Here is a 22514-nt window from a genome sequence, read left to right as displayed (position 1 = left end):
TTTTCACTATTAGGTCACCTCTTACTTCTTTTAGGTCCATGGTTTAATAATTATTTTTGTAGTTCTAATTAGTTACTATTTATCAGCAAACCATATCACATTCCATGACTTATTATTATGGGCCTGTCTTGTGGTTCCCACACTTACTCAAGACTCTTTGGCCAGGGTCATTACATGGAGTCTTACACACTCTCTCCTGGCCAACCACCAGAACCATATTTTAAGAGATTATAGGATTCCTCTCCTTAAGCACATGGCTTCTGGTAGAGAATGAGTAAAAGCCAGCACATTCTTAAATATACTGCTTAAAATACCAGATTGCCAAAGGAAAAAGACCCCATAATTTCTTATTCCAGGGGCCAAAATAGTTACAAAGCCATGAGACCATCAGCATCTCATCAGCAATGTTGTGGTTTTTTCCTTGGGAGAAACCCCTTGTGGAGAACGATAAGCCAGAAGCCAAGATAATTAGCAACTGGTAGAACAATGCTACACAAAGGGTGCTGATTAAAATGGAGCAGCGTCCACCTGGACAAAGGCATCTATCCACTGGTATGTGCATAAATGCACATCAACATTTTAGTCAATATTTTGGAGAAGATAAAAGAGGGAAGGCTAATCACAGCATCAGATTTGTAGAAGCCAAAAGGCTGGGTGCACAGCAGAATCAGGATCCAAAGACCCACAATGGGACAGTGATGGGCTGGGCACAGCAAGACAACATTTCACAGGGTTCAATGGAAGGTCTTGGTCACAGAGACTGCTAGTTGGCTCCCAATATCCAGTCTACTCTTTTTCTTTGGTAACAAAATAAGCTATTATCTCCATGTGACTAATTTCTGGCTCACAAAATGTAAGCATGAATGCTGGGTGAGACTTCTGGAAAGGCCGCTCAAAGAACTGACTTGGGTGGGAGGTGCATCTTTTTGACCCTTCAACCTTTTCTCTGTCTTGTAGCTTGTGATGGCCTGAAGGAACATGTGCAGATTGAGAGTAAAAGCCCGGCACTGCTGACGATACAGAAGGGCAGGGGGCACCTGCACACCTGATGACACTAGGGAGCCACCACCGCCATCTTGGACAGCCCACCCCTGGATTTATGTCATGTGAGAAAAAATTAAAGTTTCTTAGTGAATTAAATGTTTATTCTGGTTAAGCTACTGTTACTTTTGGTTTCCATTTCCCTAAGCTCAGTACAATTCCTATCGTATGGATTGAACCGTGTCCCTAAAAAGATATACTGAAGTCCTATTTGGAAATAGGGTCTTGGCAGAGAAAACCAAATGAAGGTGAGGTCATACTGGATTAACGTAGGCCCCAATCCAATATGACTGGTATTGTTATAGGAAGGAGAAGAGAGACAGACCTACAGAGGGACAAGATGGCCACGTGACTATGTAAGCAGAGACTGCAGTGATGTGCCTACAGGCCAACGAACACCAAAGATTACTAGAAGCTACAGGAAGCAAGGAATGATTCTTCCCTACAGTTTTCAGGAGGAGAAAGCCCTGCTGTCCCCTGGACTTCCGACTTCTACTTAGCTTCCAGAACTGTCAAACAATACCTTTCTCTTGTTTTAGGCCACCTAGCTTGTGGTACTTTGTTACAGCAGACTTAGGAAACTAACACACTATTAATGGAGTCTTATAGATAGATCTAAAAAAAACACATGAATCTCAGAAAACCTGGTAAAGGGTGCCTAAATGGCTCAGTTGGTTGAGCGACTGCCTTCGGCTCAGGTCATGATTCTGGAGTCCCGGGATCGAGTTCCGCATCGGGATCCCTGTTTAGCGGGGAGTCTGCTTCTCCCTCTGACCCTCCCCCCTCTCATGCTCTCTCTCTCAAATAAATAAATAAAATCTTAAAAAAAAAAGAAAACCTAGTAAGGCATGGCTTAGCAGTTGCATGTGCGAAAACATTACGTATCTTAGTAGATGGAATGTTCAAAATGAGTCAACACTGTGAATATGGATACTAGGAAAGTTAATGCAACCCTAAATAGACTTCATAGAAATTTACTACCTAGAAAAGTTAGCAGCGGTAGGTTTATTCTGCTCCAGACTAGTGCTAGCAAGAGCACTTGAAGGGCTGCATGCTGTTTTAGGCTCCTCACTTTACTGGGACACAAACTCTAGACTAGGATGATTATTCTAAAAGCAGAGCACTAGGGAAATGGTTGAAGACCTAGGAAAATTGGGCCAAGGAGGAGAAGGCTCAGGAAGATAGCTACCTTTAAGTATCTAAAAAGTTCTCAAAGCAGGCAGAGCTGGTGCTGACCAAGTGCTTACTGAACGCAGGAACAGAGGAAGGGATCAGCCTAGCTTTGTGCAGTAGCGTTCAGCTGAACGAGGACCAACAAGTAAGCCATGCAACACATATTTAGGCCAAATGTAAGATCTGTCTAGCTAATGAAAATAAAATAAACTTTAAAGTATATTGAAAGAAGCAACCTAAATGTCCATGGATGGATGAATGGACAAACAGATTGTGGTGTATCTATTCAATAGACTATTACTTGGTCATAAAAAAGAATGAAGTACTGAAACAGGTTATAACACGGATGAACCTCAGAAATATGCTAGGTCAAAGAAGCCAGACACAAAAGGTCACATATTATATGATTCCTTGTATATGAAATATCCAGAATAGGTAAATCCATAGAGACGTAAAGCAGATCAGTGGTTCCCAGGGACTGGGAGAAGGGGAAGAATGGGGTACAACTGCTTAAAGAGTACAGGGTTTTCTTCTGGGGTGTTGAAAACATTTTGGAACTAGACAGAAGTGGTGGTCTTACAACATTTGTGAATGTACTAAGTGCCACTTCATTATTCACTTTAAAATGGTTGATTTTGTTATGTGAATTTCACCTTGATAAAAAAAAAAATAAAAAAATCTATTGAAAAAGAAAGCTAGCATCTGCTTCATGGTTAAAAAAAGCTGTCTGTAGAATTTAACGAACTCTGCATCAACAAACAGGCACATCAAAATCACAATGGGCAAGTGGGAAAAATCCACTGTCTCCTAGATGGTAACCAGTGACTAGGTACAGATGTTTAAGACTTTCTATCACAGTTCTAAGGTTCTCTTCTTGCACGACTCATAATTATTGCCCTAAGAGATCACAGTTATTTTCATGCTTTCATCTTATGCAGAAACAAGACACTGTCTCAGGTAGCCTGGCAATATTCTCACTGTCCCTAACCTACTTATCAAATCAATACTTTGTTCAGCTGCAACCATTTTGAAATTGTAACATACAATGACCACAAGTTCAGTATTACCCCTTCTTCTCCTTTGAAGGCCGAAGTCCTGTATGGTACACACATTCCAGTATAAAGGATTTTCACAATTTTACAACTGAGGATAATGTGAGAAAGACTAAGGGTATCCCAAAGTAGAACTAGAAGTCATTCTACTACTTTCCTTAAAAGTGGCCTTCAAGAAATTTAGCTGAATAAACAACTGAGTTCTGAAGGGATCCATCACAGCACTCTACTCCAGGGGCTGTGAAACTTCCTCAGTGATTTCTGCCACAACCCAGGGAGTCACATGTAGATGCTTTCTCACCTCCGTATCAAGAACAGAAATGATAGTGAGAAAAAATTTAATTTAGTTTGAAATCTTAGTTTTATAGTGCAAACAAAACAAAACAAACTAACTGTTTAGTTTTGGTGAATTACATAATACAGAATCCCGTCGGTTCACCTCACAGCCAGACAGATTTTGGTCACCGTAAGAAGTCAAAACCACATCCTTGAAATAAAGAGATAGTAAAATATTTATTCTCTAACTTGGGAAAGTCCTGTGTCTACCTACAGTGTGAAAAAGGGTTCTATTTATTTAGGAACTCATGCATATATTGAAGCTTGAATTCCTGAATTTATGTGCACTTCCCATGTAACAGAGAACAATCAGAGAATGTATTTTTAATAATCAGCAATTTGAATACTGTTAAATTCCTGTGAACATAAAAAAACTTTACTGATTTTTTTTTTTCTAAAGGTATCTGAGAAGAGAGACACATCTAAAACCCTGGGAACAAAACTGTCCCAGCTTTCTTATGACTCTGGCAACATAAGTCAGAAGAAGAGCCAGCTTTTATACCCCAAGTCAATCCTGGAAAGTACTCAAGCCAAATGCAACCCAGGACTAAATGAGAGATTTATTACGTAGGGATGAGACTGGCATGGTAAGAGGCAAGTGCTTTACCATCAGACTTGAACAAAGTATTTAAAGCCCCCACTAGGCAAGCATTGGGAAAGTCTGGTGCTTTTGTCCAAACAGATAATTACAAATGCCTATTTTTGCCCACAGATATCAATTTTATATAATCTACATAATATGAAACTACCTTTATAAATAAGAAAATGTCCTGTTTGTTGGTGTGCCCCCAGCTCCACAGTGCCTAGGATGTAGTAGGTGTTCAATAAATAATTATCAAATGAAAGTAATGTATGATTGAGGCACAGCACCCTACAACTTAAGGGTCAGGTAAGCATAATCCTGAAAAACAGACACTTGAGAAAACCCTATGGTAATTACAATGATCCTGTCCATTCTACCACTGATTCTGGAGCTTCTTTGGAATGGTCTCTGGAAAGATGCAGCTTTTTCCTCCTACTAGGAAAGCCCAGGAACCTCATACGCAGAAGCAAGCAATGCCCAACTCATCACTAGCAACTCCAAACGAACTGCAGAAGAGTGGGCTCAGACCCACTGTCAAGGTCCCTGTGAGGAACAGCTACAGGCAGTATCACCAACCAGGATGCTCTGAACCTCCAGTTATCCCAAAGGGTCATGTTCTGAGCAGCAATACGACCCAAGCAATATGACCCTACACTATGAAAGCTCCTTCCTGTCAAGAGTAGCTGATAACCTTGGTAAATGCCTGCCAAAATGTCACCATTTTGAGGACAAGGATATGAAGGGGAAAAAGTACTTCAAAATGCCTGTGTTGGCTCACTCATTAAAAAAAAAGATACTAAATGATAAATGGTGACCTGATGTATTAAACCACTACCAATAACATCATCAACATTTACTGGCGGGCTACCAATCTACTAGCTATCCACTCTCCTTTTATTTTCCCTCACCAACAATGGAATCATCATAAAACTCACTGACTTTCTAAGAAGTAATTCGATTTTCACTGAACTTGACTTGATGAGCTAGATGTTTAAGCAGTCTCAAAGGCAGCATCGGTTCATGAAGCCAGGTGATTCCCCTAGAGTCTACAAGTGGAGTGATGAGTCACCCTAAATATATATACTTTTGTTCTCTTCCTACACCTGCTAATCCAAGTGTTGGGATGAGACCAACTTAGTACAACACCTAATTCCCACTACGTGTTTCATGTTTTTGTTAAAAAAAACTATATACTTTACTAATTATCAAAGATATACAAAATAAGGCAAAGAACATTTTATCCTTACTAAATTAGTTAAAAATAATGATAATGTCCAAATGCTGCAAAGACAGTGGTAAACCGGTACATGCATCAAGTACCAGCTACAGTTTAAGTTGGGATAACCCATTAAGAAAGCAATGTGGCAATATGAATCAGACCATATTGTATTTAGGAATTTTGATATGTATTGTCGATAAGACTTTATCCTCAAGAAATATTTCAAATAACAACAAAAAATAATGTAAGCAGGAGAATATTCATTACAATTTTCTAACAAAGAGATAGTAAAAGTAGCCTAAAATGTCCAACAAGAGAAAACGGTTAAATTTGGTTTTCGTACTGAAAATGATGTAACAACATAGACAGATGCTTGACAAAAGATAAACACGATACAGAAGCATATTTTCATCATGACTGAAACCATGTAAAAAATATATATGGCGGGGCGCCTGGGTGACTCAGTCAGTTAAGCGTCTGCCTTTGGCTTGGGTCATGATCCGGGGGTCCTGGGATCAAGTCCCGCACATGGCTCCCTGCTCAGCGGGGAGTTGGCTTCACCTTCTCCCTCTGCCCCTCCCCCGTGCTTCTGCTCTCAGTGGCTCTCTCTCTCAAATAAATAAGTAAATAAATAAATAAAATCTTTAAAAAAATACATATGGCTATGCAAAAGAACAAGGGAATATACGATGGTAGTAGTCATTTGTAGTTCCTGACTCCTTGCTAATATTTGTGAAATGATCTATTATCTTAAAATAAGAAGCCATTAGAACTTTAAAATATTTTCCTAAAACTAGCCTGCGTATCAACCCTTTTCAGTGAAAAGACCTGAAGTCAAGACCCGATTACAGAACCCTGCCTCTGCATTAAAAAAAAAAAAAAGTAAATAACAGGTTCCTTATTCCTACCTTCTTCTCACCAAAATCCTTATAAATCCTCGGGCCAGACAAATTTGGAAAGCAAGGCACATTACAGGCCTGTATTGGTGAGGTTGATTGCATATTATCATTTTAGAGGTTCTCAGACAATCTGCAATAAGCTTGTTTAACTCTGGCTAGCCCAGAGTTTGCTGGATGTACCTGATCACAAAACCCTCTTTGCAAGGAAGACCTTCAAACGTTTCTCTCCCCAGAGTTTGGGGAATGCTACTTGGGTTGATGATGCTCCAAGGGTACAACAGAAGGAAAGCATTTTAATTACCAGGAAGGTGTGTCCAGACAGTGTGCTCCCTAGTTGGAAGTCACTAATGATAGTTGGCCTCCTCCCTCAGGTGTATGTGCTAAGGTAGAGAAAAAGTGGATATGCTGTCCCTTATAAACAATGGAATCCCATACAAATACAATAAACCCTTTAGGGCACAGGTTTGGGAGGTTTTGTGGCCCTTACAAAAGGGGTTCTGACCTAGTCTAAGGACAAGTTTCTACAAAAGCAGTTTCTTCCGTGTAATTATGAAGTGGCAACCAAAGAAATCAGAGTAATTCCTGTGAGAACTAGTCAGTTTATCTTTTAGATATAAGTGTAGTATTGTTCATGATGTGAAAAAATAAAGCATTTATCTTTTTGAAGTCTGAATTTTTTAAAAATACACATATGTGGTAGCAGGGTGTTTCCAGAGGGCAAATACCAAATATCTACCTCTCAGAGCTAAGGGATGGGAAAATACACACCCCCGCCCCCTTCTACACAGTTCTTTAGCATCATGTGACTATTACCTCTGGCCGAAGTATAGCTTTCATGCAGACTTGGCAAACAGGCCCATTTCGGGAGAACTGAAGGGGAAGGCGCCGAGTTCGATTGCGACACGTTGGCTCCTCACAAATCAACCAGCCCTTGAGAGAAGAAAGAGAACACTTCAGTCTTATTACCACCATCAAACAAATACAAATAAAAAATCCTTTCAGGGGCACCTGGGTGGCTCAGTCGGTTAGGCGTTCGACTCTTGGTTTTGGCTCAGGTCATGATCACAAGGTGGTGAGATCAAGCCCTGTCTCAGGCTCCGCACTGAGCAGGTAATCTGCTAATCTGCTTCTCTCTCTCTCTCTCTCAAATAAATAAATAAGTAAATCTTTTAAAAAAAAAAAAAAGCAAAACAAAAACCCTTTCAAGATGGACTCATTTCGTTCAAACTTCCTTAGAGATTCTGAAATAGCTCCTTATCATTCTTCTCTGACATGTCACTTTGATCTATGCCCCAACCTTAACAGTTGGGAAACTCATCAAGTTTTTTAAAAAAATAAAAGATCACATGAGATATTCTTCCCTTTTTAATATATACCCCCTGGCATGCATACAGTAAAACCTCCCAATAAAAGCTTATATGATTACACACGGATGGGTTTTCAGTCATTAATAAAGACCATTATCAAAGTCAAGAGTATACCACGTAGGGCGCCTGGGTGGCTCAGTCAGTTAAGCGTCTGCCTTCAGCTCAGGTCATGATCCCGGGGTCCTGGGATCGAGGCCCATGTCGGGCTCCCTGCTCAGCGGGGAGCCTGCTTCTCCCTCTCCCTCTGCCCCTCCCCCCTGCTTGTGTGCACGCTCTCTCTCTAAAATAAATACATAAATCTTAAAAAAAGAGCATACCACGTAGAAATGAATGACTTTCCCAGTAGCTGAACGACTACTAGCTAGTGACTTTTTTAATTGCTGTGCTCAGCTTCCTTCTCTGTAAAATAGGCCCAACAACAGTATTTTACAGGTTGTAATGATGCAATATATTTAGCACACTTAGAGCTATACTCGGCATATAAGAAACACTTAAAGTAAGCAATTATTTGAAATTAAGACAGATTCTTCTACACACATAATCTGGAGGCATAAAACCGGCTGCAATGTTTTCAAGGACAATTTCAACCAACCACTCTTGTCCCACTTCTGAAATAGTCATTGCCCACTTCTCTGGCCTTTAGACTCTCTTCTCACTTTCCTTCTTCAGTTACCCTCTCCTCCTGCTCTTGTTTGAATTTTCTCACAGAGATGTGATAACAATATGCCTATTATCTTAAATCAGTATCATGTTTGCTATAAAACATATCTGTTCAAAAAGGGATACAAAACTGCACAAATGGGGTGGAGCAAAGCTCAGGTGTTCTTGGCTGAGTGTGGAGCCCAACTCGGGGCTTGATCTCACAACCGAGATCATGACCTGAGCTGACACCAAGAGTCAGATGCCTAGCCGACTGAGCCACCCAGGCGCCCCAAAGCTCAGGCATTCTTATGAAGGCATCAGGGTCTGTGGGTTTAGTGCTGCATGTATTAGGCACAATAAGGTGAAGCAAAGTAGGCTGAGGTGCTGGGGTACAAGGTGCATTCCCGGTTACATGGTGTTCCCAAGCAGGCAGCTGCAAATAGGGACATGACTGTCTTTGTGCCTTGGGAGTATCTGGAGAAGCAGAACTTTTGAGCTGGTCTTGAAGAGTGAGTAGAAGTTTGGTAGGTGGAGAAAGCAGGAAAGACCACTTAGGCAGAGAGAATAACACATGCAAAAGAATGAAAGCCAGAGAGAGCTATGTATGATGTGATTAAGAAAAGAATCAATGACGTGTTTAACCCTGTTCTCTGTTTCTCGACTGAGCAACTTGTTGGTCTTTTCTCCCTAGGTAAGAGCAGTATATATACAAATGCTGCTTAATTACATTGGGAACCTTCATCTGCCACTTATTAACATTGCCACATGGCTTTAATCCAAATCTGCGGGATGTCCCCACTCATTGCTGTGCTGTGTGACCTCAGTCCTCAGAATAGGCTCTTCTTGGAAGAAACTACAACCAGACTCAAGAGAGAGCCCCAAAAATCAGTTCTTTCAGCTCCATTTATGGCTTTCACAGCCAGAGAAAGTAGACTGTAGAACTTTTTGACTAAAAGAAAATATACTACCTTTAAAGATTGTAAAATTCACCTAGTCAATACATGCACAGTGAACTTCATTCCTGTCTTCAATCGATATGCTGAGCCATTTTAAAATTTAAACTTTTCAGATAGAGGATCTCAAGGACTCCTTATGAAACCTTTAATATATGCCCAGAATTACATTAAATATTGTGTGGAGTAGCCAAAGAGGCCCCAGGTACAGACTTTCAGGAAATGACAACCTAAATAAGAAAGGTTCACACACACAAAGACTAAAAGCAATTCATTAAAGTTTGACTTTAAGAACCAAGTTGTATGGTACCAACTAAAAATGCCAAACGAGACGGACAAGGGTTGGAGTCGTGTGGATCCTACCTGAGACAAACTACTACTACCACAGCAGAACACAAACTAGAACAAGGAATTAGTGGTTCTGAGTCACAGGCAACTCTCTGTTCCAATTCATAGGGCCTATAACTATATTTTCCTGCCTTAAGGACAAGATTTTAATTCACATTTTGATATTTCAGAAACTCAGACGTGTTTACAATTGATATATACATTTAATAATGTATTTGTTTCCTTCAAAAACACTGTTAAGTCAAGAGTGCAGTTCACAATCAATGGCCCCTCAAAATTAAGGAAACCAGACACTTCGGTTTAGCCTGTCCTAGGCATGGGGGATACATAGGAAGGTAGTGGTGCTGACCGCAGCAGGTATTAAATTTTCAATGCAGCCTATAAATACTAACAGCAAGACTAGTTGTTTCTGGAGGTACCCATTTAGGCATATTAATAAAGGAAGCAGTAGAATTCAAGCAAACCATGTATGACACAACTCCTTGATCGTTCATTTGGCTTTGCTACCTTAAAGTTGCTGTCTAAGGATTTACACATTTCGGAATAGGTATCAGTTAACGATGCCAATCCCAGTTGTAATTCATTCAACTCTAAACAAAAGTTTTAAAAAGCAAGCAGACAGGCAACAACCTCCATGTTTTGAGACAATAAATTTTTAATTACTGGGATACAACCTATAAGTTAAAATTATACTTTAATTTTTAAAATATACCCTTCGAAAAGCTCAACCTCTCTTTGGGTGTTTTGGAAACCTGATTCCATCGATTTACTACAACTTCATGACTCACTCGCGAGCTGCCAACCAAGGAGATGCTAAATTGTCACCTCACCTGTTTCTAAAGCAAACACCTAACTCTATCTCTGACAGAGTTACTAACTAAATGTCCTTTCAAATCATATAGAAAACAGATAATATAATTTGTCTAGACTTCCTACCAGTTATAATTAACATTAAAGAGGTCTTTTCTTCTTTGTCACCTCTCTATTCAGTACTTATTTGGGTTTGTTTGTACTTACTATCTGTTAATCTCCCTTTAACAAATGACAACAATAACTCGTGCTATTATGCATGGAAATTACACATGCTGATAACTGTGTGAAGGGAACTGGGGCTGAAACACAGTATCAGAAGGCTGTAACTCTTGATTCCTCTTGTTTTATTTTGATAATTAAGCTTTTGGTCATGGTGTATTTTAAATAAAACTCTTCTGTGAGGGAAACAGACCCTAATCATATTCAATATATGCTTTGCTTCCATTTGATTTTGCCAAGTACACTTTGGTTAACCCTTTGTTCCCCCAGCAAATATTAATGGACTAAACCAAATCTACCTTTCAAGAACCATCTGCGTTGTTAAAATTAAATATGCCAGTCTTTGAAAATATTAGTTACAAATACTAGCACTGAATAAATCCACTCACAAAGACAAAACTAAACTTACTTTTATTTCCCGTGTTGGGAAATAATGTACAGCCCAAAGTTACAATGCCAAGTCAATGGCAAAAAAATTCACAAAATGTAGTTCTTTGGAAGTCCAACCTATAAAAAGGGATGGGTTTTATGAAAACCCCCAGAACCACTCCAAGGATATGTGCCATCCAAATATGTCATTTTATTATGCAATGCCATATGTAAATGCCAAACTGTCACAACCAACAGGAATAAAGTCATTACGTTTTCAGATGCCTACCTTAACCACATTTATAAGTAGAGGGTTCAAAAGAGGTGAGGCCACCCTGGCCAACAGCAAAATAAACCTTTACCAAAACATGCAAAGATCCATCACCTGTTACTTTAGTTTCAGCATCACTAATTCCTTGAAATCATTGTGTACGAAATTATGTCAAATGCTGATTGGTTCTGATTGCTAAATTATATTTCTGAGGTCTCAACTAAAATGGTCTCTGTCTGCACGTGCTAAAAAGGGATCAATTTCCACTTGTAACTGAGGCGTTCCTGGTAGGTGCACCTTAAACACAAACTTACCCATTTGTGTACTTTTGTATTTTTAGAAGGATGCACACACAGAAATCATCCAGACCTGGAAATGTGGCACAGAGGAGGCACTCAAAAAAATCTTCTGAATAAATGAATGAACAGAAGCAACAAAATAATACACAGGAGCCAGTTTATAGAAAATAATAAGGGTCTAAAACTCCAAGGAGAAAGAAAAATGCACAGTTCTCATACTCTTGAATCAAATATATGGTGGGTCCTTCTCCTCCCACTTCCAATCAGTCACCCAATTTATCCACTGGCCTTGCAGTCCCATTGTCATCTACTTCACCAAAGCCCAGACCTCAAAGTTGATCTACTTTAACAGCCTCCTACCTGGTTTCCCGAACTCCATTCTCTCCCACATCCAGTGTAAAGATGTGCCCAGTGTAGCTTCCCAAGGGCCCTTCACTCCCATGCCCCCCAGCAGTAAACCTTCCTTAGAGAATGCATGCTTTCGTTTGGCTTCCAAATCTTTCCAGCCTCATCCCATCCTGACTTTCTCTTACACAAACTCTTCGCCCCATTGGATTGGTTTTCTCACAGTCCTCAACACATTTTGCCTATTGCCAACTCCTTGTCTTGGCTCATGCTGTAGAATTTTCGCCTAACATGGCCATTCCTTGAGCATCATTTCCACTCCTCTCCTGTGAAACCTCCCCACCCTCCAGGGACTTCTCCCTCTATGCTACTGCCACCGAGCATACAATGCTGTGCACTGTCCCTAAACAATCTTATTTTACCTCCCTAACTGGAAGGTCAGGCCTGGGGGATGACCCACTTTGGAACCGGTGGTGTCCTCTCCCATCTCTAGCACACAGGTTCACACTCAATGAAAAATACAGAAACAAGGTTACGAAAAACTGCACGTGAATGTGGATTCTCCCCACCCATTTATTGAGGGGTAATTTCACGTAAGTCACTGAACCTTTCCTCTGAGCCTCAGTTTCCTCATATACGAAACAAGAGGTAATAGTATTTACTCTAATAAGGTTGCTCAGAGCCCTCAACACTGTTCATTAAATGTACAATATTATTACTACCCTACACACGCCTCTACTACTGGGGAACACTGGTGCTCAGCTACAGGTGACAAGACACTGTTAAAGATGTACTATTCCAACCAGGAAAGAGCCTGGTCAGTTTCCACCTGGTGTTAACCAAAATGGAGAGCTACAATGATGGGTAACTGGTAAGATTAGGTGGAGGTGCTTTGCAATTTGAATGCAAAATAATAGAACGATGTAGTCAACGTAAGTGAACTTTCCATGTTTTTCCTGACAAAACTGTACTAGATTTGAAGTTATAGATGGCAGAATGGATGGTGAGGGAAGAGGAAGGGGTGTCTGCTTTATTTCAGGCCTCAGAGATTTGAAGACACAACACACCACAGTAGTGTGCTGACGTATGATTTAGTTTCAATTGTAATGGCTCTCCAGGAGTGCGGGGACAGCAGCGCGGGGCGAGGTCTGCCAGCATACGTGCTCTTACAGAGTTTATCACATCATTACTATTTTCCTATAATGGCCATTAACTGCTCCTCTCCCCAAATGATATGCACTCTGAGCACACCAGACACTCTTTTCACCCAAAACCATTTATAAATGTTCTGGGGTTCCCTTGCAATCACATTTTTCTGTCATGGAATTATCCCCAGTGTAAAATGGGTCTTACAGACAGTGCACAGTATGGGCCCACAGCTGCTTTTGAAGAATGACATGTTGTGATTTGGGATTTCCAGAAATATCAAAAAACAAATTGCTTTCTGACCCACATTTGCACCCAAAACTGGGAGAAAATTTTCCTAAGATCTCCAGGGGAAGTTTTAACAGGAACATAATTTTGCTTTTAAAGTTAAATCTTCTACACTGCAGCATGCTGGCCTGTCAAAGAGTGATTAGTAAGTCTCAGAGAGGTGCCAGGGTAGGAGATGAAAGAGCAAATCAGGAAATATACATATATAAACTATTCACTGAACTTAATACAAAAATATTTTTAACAAAATTATCAAACAAAAGAGAAGTGGAAAGTGCCTCGTCAGTCAATGTTAAGAATTTTAAATATTACCAAAATTGATTTTTAAAGTAAGATATCTCTTTAAATGAACAGTCACATGTCATTTCATCCAAGTTATTTGAAACTTATTGATCTTATCATTTGTGTGAGGACCAGACTCTGCCATCAGTTTGCTGAAAGGATAATGGAGCACTCCCAAACTGTTATGATAGGTTAGATGCAAACAGTGGTCCTCATTTAAGCACACAGAATAGCACCACAAGTGGACAAATTCCAACCTCAGCAATTGTATATTACATGATAAATTAGCAAGTTGTTCTGCTTTGCCTCACATCAAATCCAATACCACAGCCCTGTTATTTTAATTTGCAATCAGAGGGTTGAGCATCAGAAGATGTCCCTGAGGTACATTAAAGAGCCCCATGCAAGCCATCTCCTCCTGCTATACTGTGAGCAGAGAAAGCCAACAATTACCAGCAATTTTATTTTACCACTGTAGGACAATAGTAGAACAGTTAAAATCGTCGCCATGCAAGCAACAGGGGAAAATATACTTAAAATCATTTTATAAAGAAAATTACGTTTCGGGGGTAAAAAGTTCAATGGAGGACATGTATCTTTCTGTATGGGCAGCTAAAATCTCTCTTAGTATATTCAAGCCTATTCTATAAAATACTCTCCCTATTCATCCAACTCAAAAGCAAGCTACATTCGTAGGCTATAATAGGTCACAACTAAGTACACAGTACCTTGCTTCAGGAATAATTTTGCTTTGTCTGTCAACTGTCAACAAAGCACAAAGAGCTCATGCAACCCAGCCATGTACTGTGAATGTTAGAGATCTAACAAAATACAAATAGTAAGAATACAAGATCTGCAAGCTGCCCTGCTTTTACTTTACATGAGAAACAGAAAGCATTTTCCTCTCCACATTCCATTAATCTCTATTGTATTACAAATCTTTTCATAAAAGACTTTTTTTTCCCTATGTGAAGCTACAAGTGACTTGGGGATGTACTATTCCAACTGTGACTTTCCAACATGAATGGTTACAAATGGATGTGTCAGTTAAGGCATACAGACATTTCAACAAGGAAAAGGAAGAATCATGAAGAACGAGATGGTCAAATGGCTACTCTGTTGCTTATATGAATATTTTACCAACTAAGCCTCTAAGAAAAACTGTTCCCTACTTGTGCGACCACTCCTGCCTCTCAAGTCTTCAAAGATGAAAAAACATCGCCTTTGCTACGAACACATACTAACAAATTTAAAGTAAACTCAAGCCTTAGTTTCATCAGTATGTACACAGAAAAAAAAAGACTGGAAGGAACTACCCTAAAATGTTATCACTGGTTATCTGTAGGTGGTTTCTTCTGCTTCTGTAGTTTCTGAATTTTCTACAACAAGCATATGTTGTTTTTATAATTAGAAAGCTGTTACTAATGAAGGAAGAGACAGTTTTGCCAGGAGCATTCAATATAATCAAATCACTAATACATGTGAAAAATATTTTGAACTATATCATAGGTGCTTGGTTGTTACCAAGATGAATTTTCAGCAAACGTGCTTATGAGAAAAAAAAAAAGGCACACGAAAAAATGTTTTTTCTTTAAAAATTTTTTTTTACTAATTCAGAAATTTTAAATATAGGTCAACTTAAGCACATAGCAGTTCCCAAGTAGAAAGTGGCAGGGCATGTATTAGTAGCGGTAGAATCATTTATTAAATTAAGCCACTCATTAAAATGCACACAGCCTTCTATGGAATATGATTTGAATACTTTTCTTTATGATGTTGGATCTCTGAAGGTAGGTAATAAATCCGTTTTAAACAGAGGTGCTTTGTTCCCCACGCCCCCTCCCCTGCCTTTTATTCACCGTATGTACGGTTCAACTCAGATGTCCAGGGTAGGAATCAAATTAAAAAAATTCAATCAGGTGGGCATGCCTAGAACCTTATTATTAGCAGAATTTCTTTTCTTTGCTAAAGTCTAGCTAAAAGTAATTTTTATTGTTTGTTTGTTAGCAGGCTAGTAATTTTTGGTATAGTTTAATGTGATATGCCTTTAGGTACTGAACAACAAATGTTAAAACTGACCTATCTATGCAAGTGCCTCAAAGGACATCTTAAAATCAGAATGGAGTTCAAACCATCACCAGGCAATGTTTGTTCATTTAACTTTAATTATTTTCTCCTTGAGAATGGTACTAATGAAACTGAATATCTTTCATGGTTTCGAAGGGCCGTTTGAATAGTCTGTAAACAGAACTAAGGGTAGACAAGAGATCTGGCCGAGCCAGGGGGTTGCTAGGTGATGTAGAATGTAAACCCACAAACTTGTTAAGGTTTGCTTTGCTTTCATGCCACTTTCACACACTCTCAAAAGTTTTGAGAATTGATTTTTCAGGTGGCCATTAAGAAAAGAAGAGACCCCCTGCCTTCGAAATTCACTCCCCCCAGATGCTCTGCCAGATACAGAAGAGATAAAATCCATTTGACCTTTGGCTGTAACCTGGGAAACTTTTGGTTTTACATAAACGTAGGATCATGTATTTTATGGATGCCTAAAATTTAAGAAACAAATTCACAAAGATGGATTTTTTGAATTTCAAAAAGACATTTCTAATCTTTCCTTATTCAACTTTGAATAAAATTAAGATTTCCTTCCAGAAGAAAAATTGTGATCACAGCTCAGCACCGATTATCATCAGGACAAACCTTTCGGTTTGGCCACTCGCTCAAGTCTCTTCTGGCCTACACCAAGTCTGACTGCCTGTGAGGGTGTCCCTCAGCCCCTCCCCCAAGCTCCTTTCTAAGTAGCTGATCAGAGATTGTCCAGTAAGAGCACTTTATTAGATCATCAGCCAGAGGGGTTCACAAGTACTGAGAGCAATGGGCTCAAATGCGGCACATCAGTTTTAATAGACCAGGGGCTACTAGTAAACTGCAGATACTGCTGAGAACTTTCCTTGCACTGAACTCTTGAAAAAGCACCGTCTCTCCAGCTTAAATGCAGCTGCCTCTTTCAATGCCGCAAATGGGTAAATTTGACAAAAAAGCCACCATTAAGACTACATGAAAGGCTCAAGACAACATCCTTTCAATGCTTTGTACTTCAGTAATCAGATGTACTTACTCACCCCCTCCCCCAAACCCGATCAAGAACTATTTCTGAATGGTAGGAAATAATTCCACTTTGTACATCTTTTAGTTAATCAAGACTTTCTATTCAGCAATTTGACCTTTTGTTCAAAACAGGATTATCAGTTTTTTCGCCAGTTACCAAGGGCGACTCGCATGGTGAACATAATTGCAATAATTTGCAAAACACCATGGCAACCCACATTACAACTAGGTAAATACTGGGCTTTTGTGCTACATTGTTATTTTCAGAGATGCTGAAGTCAAAGAACGAATGACAAATGAACACAAAATTTATATTTGCTTTGTCTCAAAAGAGAAGAAAATTGATAACAAGAATTGGGGGGAAACCGACTACAGCTGTAATTTCTAACTTGATTAATTAGGATGGTAACAGTCCTTAACAGTATATTCAACAAACAGCCCTGACTTCGTCTCTCCACCCACCTCTCTCTATACCACTACCACTATCCCCCCCACCCCAGAGAAATTTTTTCAGCTTGGAGAACAAACATCCCCCATTTGCTCTTTTCTTCAACTTAATGGAATCCTTAATTGCAGAATATTGTTCTCCTGCTCTTCACGGCAATGAAAACGGAGAGAAAAGAGGAGAGGGCCAGGGCAGACAGGGAGCTACAGTCATTTTTTTCCTGCTTCTTTTGGACACCCCAGACCCAATGATGAGACGGCATTTTTCTGGTATCAGCAGCTGTTTCGTAGCAGACAATAAAGTCAAAACTATTTAGCTTTGCAGAAAAGCCACTTCTTTCCTTTTGGCAATACAAGGTAAGTCTACACGCCGAGATGAAGTTTCATAATGTAAATGCCAGAACATAAGATGAGAAACACTAATAATTTTAAAAACCATACATTTTTCCTGTAAATAAATTATTAACTGTGGTTCTGTCCAAAAAGCTGTGGAAATGCATGTTTGCTATTTGAGGAACATGTTCAACAATATCACCAGTGTGCTGCAAACCACTTTATACGCAGAGCCCAGTTCACAAAACAAGCTAAAAATATAAACTGAGCACTCCGAAATTAATACAAAAATCGAAATCGTATTTTTAGTAGATAAACACGGTCTCACAAGTAGTAGTATCTTTTCTATAATAAATGTGATGATGAGAAAAGTTGTATCAGACTTGTTTTTACTCAGGTATGAAAGGAAGGATCTAACTGCAATAGTGAAGGAGCGTTTTTTTTCTAAGACGAACAAATTCTGCTGTAATGCCTCGCTTTTTGGAAATTACCAAAATTGCGTTCCCAGGGAAAATGTAGTATTCTGGGAGGAGAAAAGAAGAATACACACAGAAAGGGCTTGTAGAAGTTGTACTGCCGAGATCTCAAAAAATAAGCTCCCAACCCTCGCAACATAGCCCAGCCTGCTTTCCTTCATCTGCCTCACAACAAGGCAGAGCAAAAGAAGTCTCTGAAATGATCTGCGTATTTCCCCTAACTTTTGAAAAATCAAACGAACCTGATCCTATAATGGGTCCATTCTTATTTTGTCAGAGCTGCAAACTCCCAGACAGATCTCTAAGATTCAGCTTAGAGAAATCACAATGTAACATTCTTCAGAATATGCCTCCGAAATTACAGATGCTGTGATTTCTCCCGAGGAGTAGAAATCAAAAGAATGTGACACATTAACTCCTTCTCAGTCAGTGACAACCTCTTTACACTTGGCGAATATATTTATTTTCTGGTTTAGTTCATTCTGAATTTACCATACCTGTATTAAGTGCATCCTATCAAAAGTCTAAACGTTAAGTGGAAACGTATCCTTTAATGCCAAATGATAAAGGGTTGAACAAGCCTTCAGTACTTTTTGATCAAACAGAACTGATGACAGACCACAAAGTGGGTCTAAAATCCCCATGACACTTAAGAAACCCTTACATATAAAAGAAATATTTTGTAATCTAGCCCGAATTTCTTCACTTATAACATTTTACCTAGTATACTGTTTCCTTCTGCCCAACCTTTTGTGGCTTCTGTTCCAATGTTTGTTTGTTTTTTCCTTTTCTTTTTTCCTCTGTTTTATCTCCCTTTCTCTTTTTTTTTTTTTTCTTTTTGGCTGACTGGATAGGATGCTTCTTGACTTCTATTTGTGAAATGCAACATCCTATAATCCATCCAACTCCCTATAATGCCAATAAATTACTTACCCCAATTCCCAATATCAGGAATGGCAAATACCTAGCAGGCAAACCGCACTGCATCTCCAACTCCATCCCCACGGCTGATACAGGATGAAAGCTGGCACTCAATATGAAAGCCACCTCTGCCCCGTAAACCTTCCTGCTCTAGAATTCTCATCTCTGACTGCACATGGGATTCACCAGAGGAGGTTACAATACAGGCTGCTGGGCACCACTTTAGGGTTTCCAATTCACCAGGTCTCAGGATAAGGCCTGAAAATTTGCATTTCTAACAAGTTCCAGGTGATACTGATACTCTGGGAACCATGCTTTGAAAAGCACCATTCTGAGGTACAGAATGGCCATCAGGAATTTAACAAAGCTCCCCAAGTGATTCTAATTGTGTAGTCGTGGCTGAGATCCCATGTCCATATTATTCTCCTTCTCTCTTGTTCAAAGACAACTACTGGTTGTTACCTTCTGAAAAATGAATTTTATAAACAGAATTGTACCTTAAAAACTTGTCTCTCAACTTTCTTCTTCAATAGTTACTCTTTCTTTAGATACTGTTGATGTGACTTTTACTCTTTTGAAGCTCTCTATACAGCATTGGAATTAGCAAAGCCTCAAACCTGACTTATTTCTATTAAAAGAACTGACCAATTCCTACTTGGCTTACAGCTGAGTAACATTCTTCTTTTAAAGAAACCATAAACAAAGAATCTTATTCTAGCAATAACAATACAGTCCCTAGATTATGAACACAGAATTTTAGGAGTGCTGGTGAAAAGGGGGTCTATGAAAGAAAACACAATCACATTTTTGCTTTGGTAAGTAATATGAAACAATATATTTGAACCCTAAATTTTAAAGTTGGGAAGGGACTTTAGAGCTCTAGTCTAATCCTTCATATTCTATCTGAGGAAAATAAGGCCTGGGAAAGAGCGAATTCCTTGTATACTGTCACAGCAATTGCTGTGGGGCCACCCAGGTCTTTGAACTTCTAGCCTAGCACTCTTTACTCTCTACACCTATTTTGTTTAATGCAGGAGCCAGTAGCTGTACGTGCTTGAGTACTTGAAATGTGGCTAGTCCAAACTGAAATGTGCTGCCAGTGTAAAATATAAAGCCAAATTTCAAAGACTTAGTCCAAAAAATATAAAATATATTATTTTTAACATAGATTAAAATATTTTGGATATAATGGGTTAAGTAAAATTTTTGTTATGAACAATGTTCTCATTTTTTTTTCTTTGCTTGGTTCATTTTTAAAGTAATCTGTATTAAGTAATCCCTACACCCAACGTGGGGCTTGAACTCTTGACCCTGAGACCAAGAGTTACATGCTCTACCGAGCCAGCCAAGTGCCCCCACTCCCCTTATTTTTAAAAAGGCAGAGGGGCACCTGGGTGGTACAGCCGTTTAGGCATCTGACTCTTGGTTTTGACTCAGGTCGCGATCTCAGGGTCGTGAGATTGAGCCCCGTGTTGGGTTCTGTGCTCAGTGTGGTCTGCTTGAGACTCTCTCTCCCCCTCCCTCTACCCCTCCCTGCGGCACACTCTAAAATAAATAAATCTTTAAAAAAATAGAAATTTATCATATATATTCTTCTTAAAACTTGTTTTGCTTAAAAGTGGAGGAAATTATACCCTATAAGTACATATAGACCTGTGATATTCTTTTTAACGGCTGTACAGAATTCTATTGTATGATTGTAATAACTCAATGAATCCTCTTCTGATCAACAATTAGGTTGTTTTCAGTTTCCCACTATTATCAATAATGTTACAAGGAATATCCTTGTACATTACCTTTAACATCACCTGCAAGTAACTGTACATCCATCTATAAGGAGAGATACCCAAATTGGAACTGCTAAGCCAAATGGCATTTCCTTTTTTTTTTTTTTAAAGATTTTATTTATTTGACAGAGAAAGACACAGCGAGAGAGGGAACACAAGCAGGGGGAGCAGGAGAGGGAGAAGCAGGCTTCCCGCAGAGCAGGGAGCCTGATGCGGGGCTCGATCCCAGGACCCTGGGATCATGACCTGAGCCGCAGACGCTTAACGAGTGAGCCACCCAGGTGCCCCGCCAAATGGCATTTCATTTCAAATATTGACAGACGTTGCCCAATTGTGGTCGGAAGAGGGCATACCAGTTTTCATACCCATCACAGTGTATGTGAGTATGCCTTTCCTCACACCTTTACCTGCACAACCAATTAACTTTTGGATCTTTGTCATTCTGATAGGTGAAAAGTGGTATTCATTCAGGCTTCTGAACTTAAGAGTAAGCTTGAGTATCTCTACCTGAGTGTATAAGTCCTTTGCATTTCTTTTTCTATGAGCTAACTGCCTGTTCCTGTCCTTTACCTATTTTTCTACTAGGTTGTTGGTCTTTTTCTCATTGATTTGCAAGAGCACTTTATATCTAAAAGAAATTAGGCCTTTATTTGCTTTATGGGTTGCAAAGATTTTCCCCAGTTCAACATTTCTCTTTTGATTTTACAGTATTTTATGTGTATATGTATAATTTTCACCTTACAGAAACTTTTATTAATTTGTAGTCAAATTTACTGATATTTTCCCTTCTTGAATTCTGAATTGTGTTGTTTCAAGAAGTCTTCCCAAATCCAAGATTATTAAAAACATCACTTTTATATGTTCATCATTTTTTGGAAAGATTTTATTTTTAAGTAATCTCTACACCCAATGTGGGGCTCAAACTCACAACTCTGAGATCAAGAGCCACACGCTCCACTGACTGAGCCAGCCAGGCGCCCCTACAGTTTCATTTTCTTTTTTAAGTTTTCATTTTAATTCCAGTTAGTTAACATACAGTGTTATATTAGTTTTAGGTGTACCATATAGTGATTCAACACTTCCATATATCACCTGGTGCTCATCACAAGTGCCCTCCTTAATCTCCATTACCCCACTCTCTCCCCTCTGGTAACCACTACTTTGTTCTCTATAATTAAAAGCCTGTTTCTTGGTTTGCCTTTTTCCTTTGCTTGTTTGTTTCTTAAATGTCACATATATGTGAAACCATATGGTATTTTTCTTTCTCTGACTGACTTATTTGGCTTAGCATTATATTCTCTAGCTCCATCCATGTTGTTGCAAATGGCAAGATTTCATTCTTTTTCATGTCCGAATAATATTCCATTGTGTATATGCGCCACATCCTCTTTATCCATCCATCAATCAATGGACACTTGGGCTGCTTCTGTATTTTGGCTATTGTAAATAACGATGCTACAAACACAGGGGTGCATGTATCCTTTTGAATTAGTGTTCTTGTACCCAGGAGTGTGATTTCTGGATCATAGGTTAGTTCTATTTTTAACTTTTTGAGGAACCTCCATACTGTTTTTCACAATGGCTGTACCAGTTTGCATTCCCACCAACAGTGTAGGAGTGTTCTTTTCTCTCCACATCCTCGCCAATACCTGTTTTTTCTTGTGTTGTGGATTTTAGCCATTATCACAGGTGTGAGGTGATATCTCATTGTAGTTTTAAAAAAAGATTTATTTATCTACTTATATATTTTAAAAGACTTATTTTAGAGAGCGAGAGAGTGGGGGAAGGGCAGAGGGCAAA

At 39.2% G+C, this 22514-nt stretch overlaps 1 protein-coding gene across 2 annotated transcripts in view; it reads right to left on the bottom strand.

Annotated features, from left to right (window-relative positions):
• The window catches only part of POLA1 (DNA polymerase alpha 1, catalytic subunit), a 289862-nt gene that overhangs the window by 92742 nt on the left and 174606 nt on the right, over positions 1-22514 (bottom strand). For both annotated transcript variants that reach the window (XM_032389511.1, XM_032389510.1), the window contains one exon: positions 7117-7233. In XM_032389511.1, the coding sequence (XP_032245402.1) occupies positions 7117-7233 (117 nt within the window). The remainder of the gene's footprint in view (positions 1-7116; positions 7234-22514) is intronic.

This window comes from Phoca vitulina, unplaced genomic scaffold, assembly GCF_004348235.1.
Source record: "Phoca vitulina isolate PV1807 unplaced genomic scaffold, GSC_HSeal_1.0 scaffold55, whole genome shotgun sequence".
Lineage (NCBI taxonomy): Eukaryota > Metazoa > Chordata > Mammalia > Carnivora > Phocidae > Phoca > Phoca vitulina.
Note: the sequence above shows the minus strand (reverse complement) of the source record. Positions and strands in the feature narration are given on the sequence as shown.